At 36.2% G+C, this 13,501-nt stretch overlaps 1 protein-coding gene across 1 annotated transcript in view; it reads right to left on the bottom strand.

Moving 5' to 3' along the window:
* The window catches only part of LOC105227865 (beta-1-syntrophin), a 134,510-nt gene that overhangs the window by 15,869 nt on the left and 105,140 nt on the right, over positions 1 to 13,501 (bottom strand). The window contains exons 6-7 of the mRNA XM_049457395.1: positions 4,452 to 4,765; positions 4,031 to 4,116 (exon numbers count right to left, since the gene is read on the bottom strand). Coding sequence (XP_049313352.1) covers positions 4,031 to 4,116; positions 4,452 to 4,765 — 400 coding nt within the window. The remainder of the gene's footprint in view (positions 1 to 4,030; positions 4,117 to 4,451; positions 4,766 to 13,501) is intronic.

Below are 13,501 nucleotides of genomic sequence, written 5' to 3'. Positions count from 1 at the left end.
GGGGTGGAACCCCTGCTTAATTTACTACTTGCAGCATTGGTTTGAAGACTCAGCTAACTTAAGAATATTTTAGTGCATTCCAAGCCTTTAAAGCTCTTCATATTTCATGCTTTGAAGCGCGGATTTCGAGTATTTTACGCCAACGTCGGTCCTTCTAGCGTTACAAAACGGTAAGCTCATTGCCATTTTAATCAAAAAATTTCCCCTACTTCCCACGTCCGCTTATAACTCAATCCAATTAAAACCCGTTGTACCACACAAATCCCATCAGTAATGTTTTGCTGAGTAACCCCACTTATAAATTATATCAGCACGCCGTCTCGCTCTCACACTCGCTTCGTAGCTGCGCGCTGTTTTCATAACCAGTTGACCGTTTGCTGTGCCAGCATATGAACCGTTTCACTCCCAGCTGCCCGCGGTCAGCGCAGTTAAGTCAAAACTTGTAAGGAACAAAAGCTGCAAAAAAAGGGTTATCAAGTCGTTTGTCATTGATTGATGATGTAATATTGCGCAATGTTGCCACAAAGTAAAAAATGTGCAAATAAAACATGGCGAACGTATCGAATAAAAAATGAAACAAATTCAAACAATAATAAATGAGCCCCATGAAAGGCGTGACGTGTGTGCGAAGAGGAGCTTGTAACCGAACAAAAAAAGAACAACAACAAAAAAGCAGCAAAGCATCTCTACACAATAACAACAATGAAAACGAGTGTCCGGCAAATCGCTTGTGATTAACTGTGCACATAATGGCAAAGCTGTGTTGGCGTGGTCAGCGGAGGGTATCGCTACGGATTTACATATTTCGCATAACAAATTGGAGTGGGAGCTTGGAGAGTTATCAGTTTTTTGCGTGAACAAAATGAATGTTTTGCTCTTGAAGAAATAAAGCGAAGCTATAAAACTGTTCGCAAATAAAAGAGTCTTCCAAACAAGAATTCAAACTTGATCGTGCAGTTTGTGAGACAGCTATATGCTATAGTGGCTCGATTTGAATAGTTTCTGAGAAGGTTATACCATTAGATAATACTCGGATAGTAATCCAGGCTAAATTTGGTGGTGATATTTTCCCAAATAAAGTATTTTTGCTAGATTCGTCCCGATAAAGCTGATTTTTTTTCAAAAAGAGTACCATAAATAGGTTTCTTTGGTTCGGCTTGATCGTGCGGATTCCAATCCCAAACACCTTAACACCATATTTGGCTATATTTATCCGATATCGGTGGTTCCGACAAATGAGTAGGTTCTTGAAGAGAAAAGAGCTTGTGCAAAAAAGTCAGAGCGAGACCTCTAAAATTGAGGGACTATTTTCGGTGTATACAGGCAACAGATGGTCGTATAGACAAATTTACAGTCGTGATCAGATCGACTCAGGGCATCATGCTGATCATTTATATTTATAACAGGTCAATTGAAAAGTCCCCGGGCTGACATAGATGATGCTACTAGAATTAAAGCACGATTTTTAGTTAGCCCTAATCTTCAAACGGTGAGTTTATAAATTTGACAACTATCGGGTCATTAGTTCGTAAATTATATCATTTTGGGTGAAGCAACTTTTGTTATTTTGAGAAAAAATGATAAAAAGGAATTTCGCGTGTTGATAAAATATGGCTTCTTAAAGGGCAAACTACAGTTGGAGCAAGAACTTCCTTCCAGCTTAGTAACCAGTTTCTGAACACGATCCTAGGAATATCAACCATCAAAGATTGCTATGCTAAGCTTATATGTGGTGAAATGAGCACCACAAACGGTGAAAGCAGGGAACGGCCAAAGAGATTGTTACCGACCCATGAAAACACCAAAAAAGTCCGCAAACTAATTTTGGATAAGCGTAAAGTTAAAGTTCGAGATAGCAGGCACTCCAAAAATATCAAATGAAGTAGCATTCACGAATATTTGGGTATGAGAAAACTTTGTGCAAAGTGTTTGCCACGCAAGCTCAATTTTGATCAAAAACAATGCCGAGTTGATGATTCGGAACAGTGTTAGGAGATGTTAAAACGTAATCAGTCCGAGTTTTTGTGTTGATATGTGACAATGGATAGAGCATGGTTCCATCATTTCACTACGAAGTCCAATCGACAGTCATTCGAGTGGACTGCACACGATGAACCCACTCCAAAGTGGGGAAAAACGTAACAGTCGACTAGCAAGGTTATGGCGCCTGTATTTTGGCATGCACATGGAATCATTTTTATTGACTACTTTGAAAGGTATTATTACTGGCGCTGAGTCTTGGATCCAAAGGTGAGCCAAAATCGAAAAAAACCCTCAAACAATGTCAAAAGTTAAAGTTATGTTGACAGTTTTTTTTCGATTATCGAGGTGTGCTACACTCCGGATTCCAACCGACCGGCCAAACTGTCAATAAGGAATATTATTTGACTGTTATGCGTTGTTTGCAAAAAGCTATTCGTAAAAAAAGGCCGGTATCAACGGCCGACAACTCTTAGTTTCTGCAGCTCGGTAATGCACCCTTGCATACTGCATTGATTCTTCGTGAGTTTTTCGCCAATTTTTCAACCAAACAACCACCGTGTTCGTTTGATTTGTCTCCATATAACTTCTGGCTTCTCAGTAAACTCAAACGATCACTCCGGAAAAGCCGTTTTGAGTCAACTGAAGATTCGCTATGCGTTGTAGACAATTCTGGAGATTGACTTTAACAACGGTTTCGTGGATTGGAAAAAAGGTTGTAAGAGTGTATTGGGGTCAAAAAGGATTACTTTGAGGGGAATGACATAGATTCTGAAGAATAAATAGATAATTTTATGAGTATGAGCAAAGTCTTACTATTTTTTGTCTATAGTAATAATCAGTATTTGACCCTTGAAGGAAAATACATTAAGTAAAAAATAAAAAACGAGTTTTGCCAAGCAAATGTGTTTTACTATGGTAGGCCCTGTACTTTACAGTTGACCTATTATATGTCTGATATTTACATATATGTAAATTAATCCCATAAAAATGTCTAGGCGTATTTTGTCACAGTAAAATGCATTTCGAGCAAATGCGTCACGGATCATTCACTTAGCTAATGGTGAGCTGCACAAATTCAGTCACGGGACTCAAATGCAGTTTTGGAACATAAATATACCAAAATAATTGTGTGCTATGCGGCTTTAGAGTAAAGTGATATGACAAAATTATCCAAACACATACACGCATCCATTTACAAAAGCCGAAAAATGCGAAAAAAGTCTATAAAATAGTAAATATATGCCGTGATTACTATAATCCATCACCCAATGTGGCACTCAACGCGCACCACCCACAATTCACAGACACTTAGAGTTGCTGTCATATATCTATTTACTGAGAAGACTGTCTGTATGACAAAGAAACGCACCTGAATTTTGACTCAGAATTATTTTTTTATTTCAGCGAACTCGAAAAGCATTTGAGTGAAAACCTGGGCAGGCGGTAAGAGGCAGTTAAGCAGCGCTTGAGAAATTGCTGTGGAACTGTGCAGATATTTCTTGCGAAATTCCACTGAAAAATGTTGCTATAATCCATAATGCGAATCTCTTTTGCTTTATGAGATTGCGCCGCACCTTTGGCAAACACAGGGCAGCGGCGCGTATTATTAACTTCGATACGCAAATACAGATTTACATATACACGCATTAACCAAAGTAAGTAAGTTAAGTAAAAGATAGGTAGACAATATTTACATGTCTCTTAGATTTTTGATGGTATAAGCGCACATACTTCCGTTCAGCCCCTGTCGTCAACATACACAATATAAGTAAACACGCTGAAGTACCGCACTCGAAGCGGCAATCTCACGGATTACTTGAACTACAGATGAGTGAATATGTAATATATATAGAAACACATACACACACACATGTAAGGTATAAAATCAAAAAAATACTTGTATATATATGTATGTCACTTTGGCTTGCTGTTTCAGCAGCGCAGCGTCGTTATTGCCAAATCTGCCAATAATCCAGATAAAGTGTGCTATCTCTACAAGTATGTGGCAAGGCGTTGAGCCCACCCGTCTGCTTAAGCAATCACTTACCTGAACTCGCGTTCGGTGACGGCGACAAAAATCGGTTGCCATTTGTCGTTTTCATCGGAACTCTCCGAGCTGGAACGTCCGCTTGGCTGTGGCACAATACACACGTTCAACATTGCATGTTGCATGCCGCATGTAAGCGCATTTACAAGGTCAGCATACGAATGTTGCACAAAAAAACGTAGCAGCAGACCGGAAAAGAATTGTAAATAAAATGAATTCATTAAAAATGCAATGTGAAGCGCAGCGAATGGTTGGAGAATGGCAAGTAAGGAAAGCAAGAAATGCAAAGAAATCAAGTAAAACAAGGGAAATAAGGGAAATAAGAAAGGACCGGCATTGCAATGGCAGATAAAGAGAAAATCAAATGCTTAAATCTACTTGCGGCATCACTTAGTCCGCCACACTCGCGTTGGCCACTTACCAAATCGCCTGCGCCGCCGCCGCCAATAGCGCTGGCGCTGCTGCCGCCACCACCACCGCCACTGCCCGAGCTGCCACCGCCAACGCCGCCGCTGGTGCTGCCGCCACTCAAACGCCTGCTAAGCCAGCCAATGTGCTTCAGCTCGCCGATGACATTCATTAGCGCGCGATTGGCATCGGTGAGGGCGCGCTGTGTGCTGCCACACATCGCCGAGTGCAGCGCATTGAACCAGATCAGCGCTTCGGCTGAGTCGGTGGCGCGCAGGATGCACGAGTGCACGCCGTCCGGCGAATGCAGTTCGATACAACGGTTCTCTGCAAATAAACAGAACAGAAAAAAAACAACAACAAATAAGCAATAATTACTTAAGCTGTATATATATATGTATATGCGAGTGGAGCGCAGTAATGGAAGGCATTAATGAATGCATGCGCGTAATCAGCGGCTCAGTAAATACTTTCACGCACATTACGTGCGAACTGTTGATTTCATAAGCTTATATACCATACATATACATATGTATATGTGGCATAATTTCGACTAAGGAGGTAATTAAGGAAAATTGATATCACCGACTATTGAGTTGAAGCATTGGTCCCACAATTCGAAAGTTACTAAAATTATATAACATTAAACAAAATTAGTCCAACAACAACAACCGGATTGAAAAGTCGAATACCCTTTAACACATACTATATATGGAAAACTTTTTTGTTTGAAGCGATATCTTCTTGAAATTTGGCAAAACTTATACGTAACAGTAACTGTATAATCTCCAAAGAAATTGTTCAAATCGGACTTCTATAACATATAGCTTCCATACAAACTGAACGATCAAATTCAAGTCCTTGTATGGAAAACTTTTTTAATTTACGAGATATTTTCTCGAAATTTAATATGGACTATTATTTATGATAACGGTACCATATCCAAAGAATTCGTTGAGATCGGACTACTATAACATATAGCAGCCATACAAACCGAACAAACAAACTCAAGTCCTTGTATGGAAAACTTTTTTATTTGATGAGATTTCTTTACGAAATTTGGCACGAGTTATAGGAGAGGGCAACGGTATAATCTCCGAAGAAATTATTCAGATCGGACCACTACATCATATAGCTACCATACAAACTGAACGATCAATTGCGGGTCTTTATATGAAAAACTTTTTTGTTTGACAAGTTGTCTTCACAAAACACAGGCACAGTTCAATAATCAAGACAACGCTACAATCTCCATAAAAATATCTCAGATCGAAAAACTATAGCATATAGCTGCCATACAAACTGCACAATCCAAATCAAGAAAAAAATTTTTTATTGAATAATATTTTATTCAACTATAAGAAATGTAACGGTGCAGGTATTATGGCTTCAGTGTAGAGAACTTTAATTTTGTTGTTAATTTTTAGCGCTTCGCGAATACCTCATTCCTTTATTCACAACTAACGCTATGTGATTTCCATCTCCAATATTAAAATACAGAAATTATTGCCATCAGAAATTAATTTATTCTCTAGTATTCCCCTTTGCATTGTCAAAGTTCTTAGTGTTTGCTAAGCCAAAAAGACAGGTAAATAATAAAGACATCTACGCCACGAAATAATAAACCCAACGTCATTCATTTCTATGGTTATTTACTAGTTTATTAAACCACACTTCCTCATTTACTGGCAAAGTACTAAAGACAGTACCTTCCACTTCCAAGCTTTTCGTGTCATGGTCAGTTGTTTTTGTTGCCGCAATGGTGCATTGTTTATTCATTTCGAACAGCATACATTTTTAATAAAGTAATATTACGCGAAAAAGTGCCAGAATATTTTAATTTGCGGAACTCAGCAGCGCGCCACCCGCATACGCCGTGGCGCACTTACCGCAGTCAGCATTAAAAATCATGTATAAAGCATTGAAAGAGAAGAGGAGCTCTGCTGAAAAAATAGCGGGATATAGCGCAGCAAAAGTCTTGATTAAATTCCGTTGCTGAATAGAACGAACGGCTGTCGGTATAAACGGAAATAGACGAAACGCGTTGACAGAGCGAGGAAGGAAGTTGTGCTTTTTTCGCCGTCAGCATTTATCACAAATGCAAATTTTTACGTTGCTTTCTTGTTATTATTCTTGATGAGACGGTGACTAACAAGAAATTTCAAAATTTCAGCGCAGGGAAATCAGCAAAGCGTGCATATTTTGTTTTGTTTTTCTTCACACCCGATCAATCTGCCTGCCCAAACAAAATTTGATAACGTTGATGGAGATGGGGCGCAGTAATGAAGCGCGTAATGAAGTAGCGAGGCGCGACGCCGCACAGTGGTCGATTTGGCTATGCTAGTTCAAGATTAGACATGTTTTCAACTGTTAAAATTGAGCAAAATTTTGTTTCCCACCGTTAGTAAAGTATTAATTTATTAAATAATTAATATCAAGAAAAAAAGAAAATTCAGGCAATTAATTTTTTTTAATTTGTTCAGAAACTGTAATTAAAAACATTAAAGAAAATTCAATAAAAATCTAAATAAGATTCAAAAAATTACACAAAATAAAAAAAATATATTAAATAAAAAACAAATAAATTAAAAAATTTTTTAATTAAAAATTAAATTAATCAAAGAAATACTATAATAAATATAAAAAAAAATTATTTAATTAAAAATTTAAATGGATTTAAAAAACTTAAATTTAATCAAAAAAAAAGATTTAAATTAATTAAAAAAAAAAAATTATAAATATTAAATAAAAAATATAAACTAAATATAAAAAAAATATTTAAATATGATTAAAAATAAATAAATTAAATTAAAATTAAATTAGATTAATTAAAAAAAAGTATTTAAATAAAAATTAATTAAATTAAAAATTTCAAATTATTTATAAAAACAACTCTAAATAAAACAAAGTAAATAAATTAATTAAAAAACTTTAATATAATTAAATAAAATTTCAATAAAATAATAAAAACAAATTAAATTAAAAAAAATAATAATTATATAAACCTTTGCAAATACCATTAAAAAACAAATCTTAATTAAATTAAAAACAAAATTAAACTATTTAATAAATTAAAAAAAAAATAATATAAAAAAAATAAATAAAATTAAAAAAAATAGGAAAACTTAGATAAAATTAAAAAAAGAAATATATAAATAAAGTTAAAATAAGCAAATTAAAAAATAAATTTAAAAAATATTTAAATAAAATTAAAACAAAAATTCAAATAAAATTAAAAAAAAACTTTATATAACTAAAATTAAAAAAAAAATAAATAAAATTTAAAAACAAATTAAACAGAGTTAAAAAAATTAAAAAAAAATTTAACTAAAAAACTTTAATTAAAAAACCTTTAAATTAATTAAAAAAAAATATTTCAATAATATTAAGAAAAAAACAAATTAAATTTAAAATAAAATTAATTAAATAAAAAAATGTAAATACAATTAAGAAACAAAATTAAATTAAATAAAATAAAAATATTTAAACAAATTAAAAAAAGAATTAAATAAAATAAAAAACTAAATGAAATTAAAAGAAAATATACAAACTTAGATAAAATTAAAAAAAAAGAAATATGTAAATAAAATTAAAAATAAATATAAGCAAATTAAAAAATAAATTAAATAAAGTTAAAACAAAAATTCAAATAAAATTAAAAAAAAAACTTTATACAAAGTTAAAGCAAATAAATAAAATTTAAAAAACAATTAAATGGAATAAAAAAATTTAAAAAAAAATTAATTAAAAAAACTTTAAATTAATTTTAAAAAAATATTTCAATAAAAAACGAAAAAAAAATTAAATTTAAAGTAAAATTAATTAAATAAGTAATAATGTAATTACAATTAAAAAACAAAATTAAATTATATGAAATAAAAATATATATGTAAATAAATTAAACTAAGTAAAATAAAATATTTAAATAAAATTAAGAAAAAAAAACTAATTACAATACAAAAAAATTTTAATTAAATTAAAAAAAACTATAAATATTATAAAATAAAAAAAAATAAAATAAAATAAAAAAATCAGATTAAAGTAAAAATTAGTGAAATTAAAAAAATATTTAAATGAAGTTTGAAAAAATTAAAAGTAAATTAAAACTAAAAAAAGTTACCAACTTTGTGAAATTACAGCTATTTTCTGTGAAATTCTTTTTCCTAAGCTAGTTTATCCAAATCAACCACTATGCGCTGTGGTGACTTCCTTTTTTCATGTATTTATATGGTAATGAGCGAACAACGGAGTCGTTGCTTGAAAACGCATGGGGTTGGGTATATTAAGTAGGCGGCGTAGTTGCCACATCTACAATTTCGGCAACTTTGCAGGCGTTTGCGGTTACTTTCAGCAGTAAGTTTGTTGTTCGCACTCTTGCAACGCATACACAGACACAGAAGCAGCAACACGCAAAGCCGAAGTGCAAGTTTTTTGTGTTTATTTTTGTTATTGCTTTTGTGTTATCACATCGCCAAAGTCGGTTGTGTAGTAAATTACAAACTTTCCGCACTTTGTATACACTATCGGCCATACTTGGCAGCCACACTACGCCTTTTGTGCCCTTAGTTATGGCTTAGGTAAATATCAGCCGTCGTAGTTTTCATTTTATTGTTGTTATTTGTGTTTTTTCTTTTATGCTGGCTTGCTTCATTACTTCGCTCGCTGCACACCGTTCGCCATTTATTTCTAATTAAACAGTTTTTTGTTGCAACAACTTTGTTGCATAATTTCGCCTTGCACCACCCATCAACGGTGCGGCTTTTTTTCGAGTTTGTGTGTGTACAGCCAAGTTCACTTACAAATATTTTCAAATATAATTTTTTTGTTGTTGGCAATTAAAGCGCAATCGTTTTTTTCACACACCTCAGCTGAAAGTTGCTGCTGTTACTTTTCGGCGCAATTACAAATTGTGCTTGAAATTGGTCTTTGGGCAGTAGAGGCCTTCGAGATGCCTACTGTGGGTCGTAAGCTTAGCCACACTCTAGCTTTCTGAGAAAGCTATACTACTGTAATGAAGAATATGTAGATGGAAACATTTTTTAGGGCAGCATTATTAATGGAGGTAAGGTCGATGACCAACACCTGTGCGGCTAGGAGATACTTCCGGTCTAAAATAGAACGCAGGGGATCATATACTGAACTGCTTGCACTTAGAAAAATCCAACTTGTCGAAATCGTAGGAGCTAGTATTGAACATTGAGATTATTACTGGATACTGAGAGACTAAAAATCCAATCGGACTCAAATAATCAAAGTTATATGGAGCCGTGTCAGCTGAAAACATCCAGACACTTTCTTCTCCAATGTCCTACCCTTGCAAAACTGAGGCTGAAACATTGCGATAATTTTACCTTCGACGAACTAGAAGACATAGCTGAAATTGACTTTAGCCGTCTTTTGATAGGCTCAAAGTGCTTTGTTGATCTGTTAAGGTCTTATAAACCTATAATATATATCAAAACATACCAGCGTTATGAGCTCTCTAAGTGAAATCCTTTTAGGATCTACCTCTTAACATAGTCTGGCCAAGAAAAAATCTGATAGAAGGTATCTTCACAAACTTTGACAGCGATTATTGTCTAAGGCAGAGAACGACCTTGTCTACTCGGTAATGGACGTCAATGCTATTACCAGCAATACTTGGTGTCCAGATTAGTTTCTAGAATAAGCTTTGGTAATGCGAGCAGGCGGCGTCCAGCTAGGACAGAGGTATAGTATGTCAATCCGCCTCTTCTTGGTAACTTGGTTTGCATACGACACTGAGCATCCCCTCCAGATGTATAACTACATGCATCAATGATAAGGTACCTGGCAGTATCTATAAAGCGCTAGGGGTGGTTGTTTCCTGAAAGCAAAACTCAACATGGAGGTCAAAAGAAAAGAAAATCGGGCTGGGATATCAGCACCAAATGTCGGTGGGAGGTATGGCTGCATCCACCGGCGGATACGGCGAATTTACTTGCTACTCGGACCTAGAAAACTTTTTAAAGCGGCAATACTACGAAAGAGGAAGCCTTGCTGCGCTATCCGGGAGACACTAAAGAGGCTACGTCGGCAATAAAGACCAAGCCGAAGGCAAAACTCCGAAATGAGGGGTTGAAAGTAAAGGCTACTTATAAAACGGCGGTAAAAGTCCACGAAGACCAGCTTTTCCAACCGGACGAAGGGAGAAGACGAAATGTTGGCTTGAACTAAGGCCAAAAGAGGAAGGGCGAGGATATTACGCGTCCTGACCACCATTCGCATCAACTGACACGAGATGCGCAAACCGAATCGAGAAAGTAATTGGAGCTAAAAGGCAGCACTACGATGGAAGGAAGTGGAACAGCAGACCGACTAAGCGACCATGGAAAAAGGACGACACGGTTAAGCCAAACTCGATCCGGAGAAGCCGTCAAAGTCCAGGGTGACAGCGACGACCAGCGCGATAGCCAAGTGACATTTAATCGTAGTACACATTTACCGTAGCAACCCCCTTGAACAAATTACTAAGAAGAAAAGAAAGATGAGTTGAAACTGCTGGATGCGCTTTTCCTAAGGGTGGCGTTTATGCCCACATTCGATGCTGCGGGCTGGCTTAGTGGAGTTAAGATGCTAAAATGCGATCCCTCACTTCTATGCATAAAGGAAGTGGTTGGAAAGCTTCAAAGTCCGTGGCAGGTTCTGGAAATAGTGGGTCAATTGTTGCATTCCCGCCATTCCGAAGGCGAATACCCTCAAACCATGCAAAGCAAAACCGGAGGATCCTTTCAGGTTTCTCATAACAAAGTCTTAAGGTACGGAAGGAAGATTAGATGGTGCTAAGCGTCACCAATTCCGGCGAGTAGAGCGGTAACCAAAACTCATCACCAAATAAACAAATCGATCGAACAATTATATGAAATGTTCGTACTAGCTTGTACCTCTACCGCCAGATATGCAATCCGACCTATAGCAACTAAAATAGCGACACCAGTTGAGCGAAAGGTGGAGTGGGTTCTAGGAGAGATCTCAGAAACCACATTGAAGCTCAAAGATACAAATATGACGGAGACGTAGATAAGTACGTAGGCAGCGTGTATTTCCACCTCAAGAGCCGCAATCCGACCGATGGGTACGGAAAACCAGAAACCACATTGAAGCTTTAAGACGCAGGTAAGACAGAGACTCAACTCGCTCCGACCAGAAATCTGAGCTTAATTGTAAAGTTTCTGCAAAAGAAACTGAATAATAGCAGTCTCTTCTGCCGAATTGTTCCGTGGAAAATTGTTTATAGTTGAAAGATATTATGTAAGTTTTTTCTTGTTTGAAGAGACTTTCATTCTCCTGGCTGTTGTGGGTTGACTTTGAATTCAAAAATGTTTTAAACATAGTCTGCTGTTGTACCCAGCATATCAGTTATTTCTAACCTTTCAACAGCTACATACGATTCGCTCTCATTCTAATGATCGGCGATAGGCCATATGTTTTTTTGCCGCAGTTCGAATGACAGATTTCAACTAAGCTGAGTTGAACAACTAAAGCCAAATTTCAACCGAGTGGCAGCATTATTGCTGCTCTGTGTATTAATGTTTGTTGACTATATGTTGTTGCATTTGTATCTGGATTTGCGCAGATTTATTACAGAATTTTGTTTCTCTAGCCGCTCACTGCTATTGCCAGCCATTATTTTATTTGCCACAAAGCAAAAGCGAATATAATTTGGAATTTTGAACTCTGCATTGTCTGCCATATATTGAGTTATGTCGATATGTAGGCGCCTCCATTTGTACGCAAATACAAATGCATGTTCCGGCTAACAATAAATCACTGCACATTTGTTTGCACCGTTAGTTTGGTTGAATGCTTTGGAGGGTTGGCGGTTTTAGCCGCCAAATGCCGACACCTGATATGACACAATTTCGACAAATACGCGGATTTCCATGTGGCAGCGCGGTAAACAAAACTATGCACATAACAATAAATACAAAAATGTACCAAGAGAAGCGCCGACAATGCGCGCTGCGGCATTTGACGCGTTGACTTTGCAAAGTTTGCTGCGCTCAGCGATACGAATTTTATAGAAAGAATATAATATGAATACACTTATATACATATACATATATACCTATATATCAATATAGCGCACATAAAGCGGCAACATATTGACTTTATAGCATGCAATTGTAGCAATAAATCGGAGCGTCGCGCTGAGAAATTGTGTTTTAACAAATATTTTAGATTTTTATGCACACAATAGTCGCGGGGTTTTCAATAGGGACACTACACAAGTAGTCAGAGTCTAGTCGAGTAGTCTATTGACATTTCTCTTCAGTAAGGTTTGCCATTTTATTATGGAAAAATATACGTTCCAATGAAGCGTTCAACAACGTCTCTACGGAATCTATTCTGAATAGTAGTCAGTCAATGGGTTTTGGTCCTGCCATAAAATGCTCAATCAGAAACCTTTTGACCTCTATGCGAATAAGAGCAGAATGGAACGATATTTAAATGCCCAAGAAAGTCTATGGAGGTACTCCCCAAGGTGGAGTGCTATCTCCGCTTCTATAGACATTAGTGGTGAATAAATTGCTAAGGAACTTCAAAGCAAAATCCTTCAGATAGTGGTATATGCGCAGGACATTGCCATCTTAATAGCGGAAAGGCGTCTACAGACCATTAACAATATTATGACCACACCTCTCAATACCAATACAGTCCAGAACTGGGCATAGCAAGCTAGTCTGGGGTTGAACCCGGAGAAAACGGATCTTCTTGTGTTCACAAGAAAGCACAATAGTGATATTGATATGGAGGTTCCCTTCGATAAATGGGACACAACTCTCTCTCAACGACCGCACCAAACCGCAAACTGCTGTGGAAGCACAACATGGAAGAAAGAGTACGAAAAGCTATCAATGCTATATATGCGTTTAAGCAGATACCTGACATAACCTGGGGACTCTCCCCTCTTTCATGCACTGGTGCTACACTGCTTTTGATAGACCAATTCTACTCTACGTTGCAATAGTATGATGGACAGGCGTACAGAAATCCACCTACCAGAAGCCACTGGAATGGATTCAGAGGTTCAAAGGCTGCGTT

Source organism: Bactrocera dorsalis, chromosome 5 (assembly GCF_023373825.1).
Source record: "Bactrocera dorsalis isolate Fly_Bdor chromosome 5, ASM2337382v1, whole genome shotgun sequence".
NCBI classification, from domain to species: Eukaryota; Metazoa; Arthropoda; class Insecta; order Diptera; family Tephritidae; genus Bactrocera; species Bactrocera dorsalis.
Note: the sequence above shows the minus strand (reverse complement) of the source record. Positions and strands in the feature narration are given on the sequence as shown.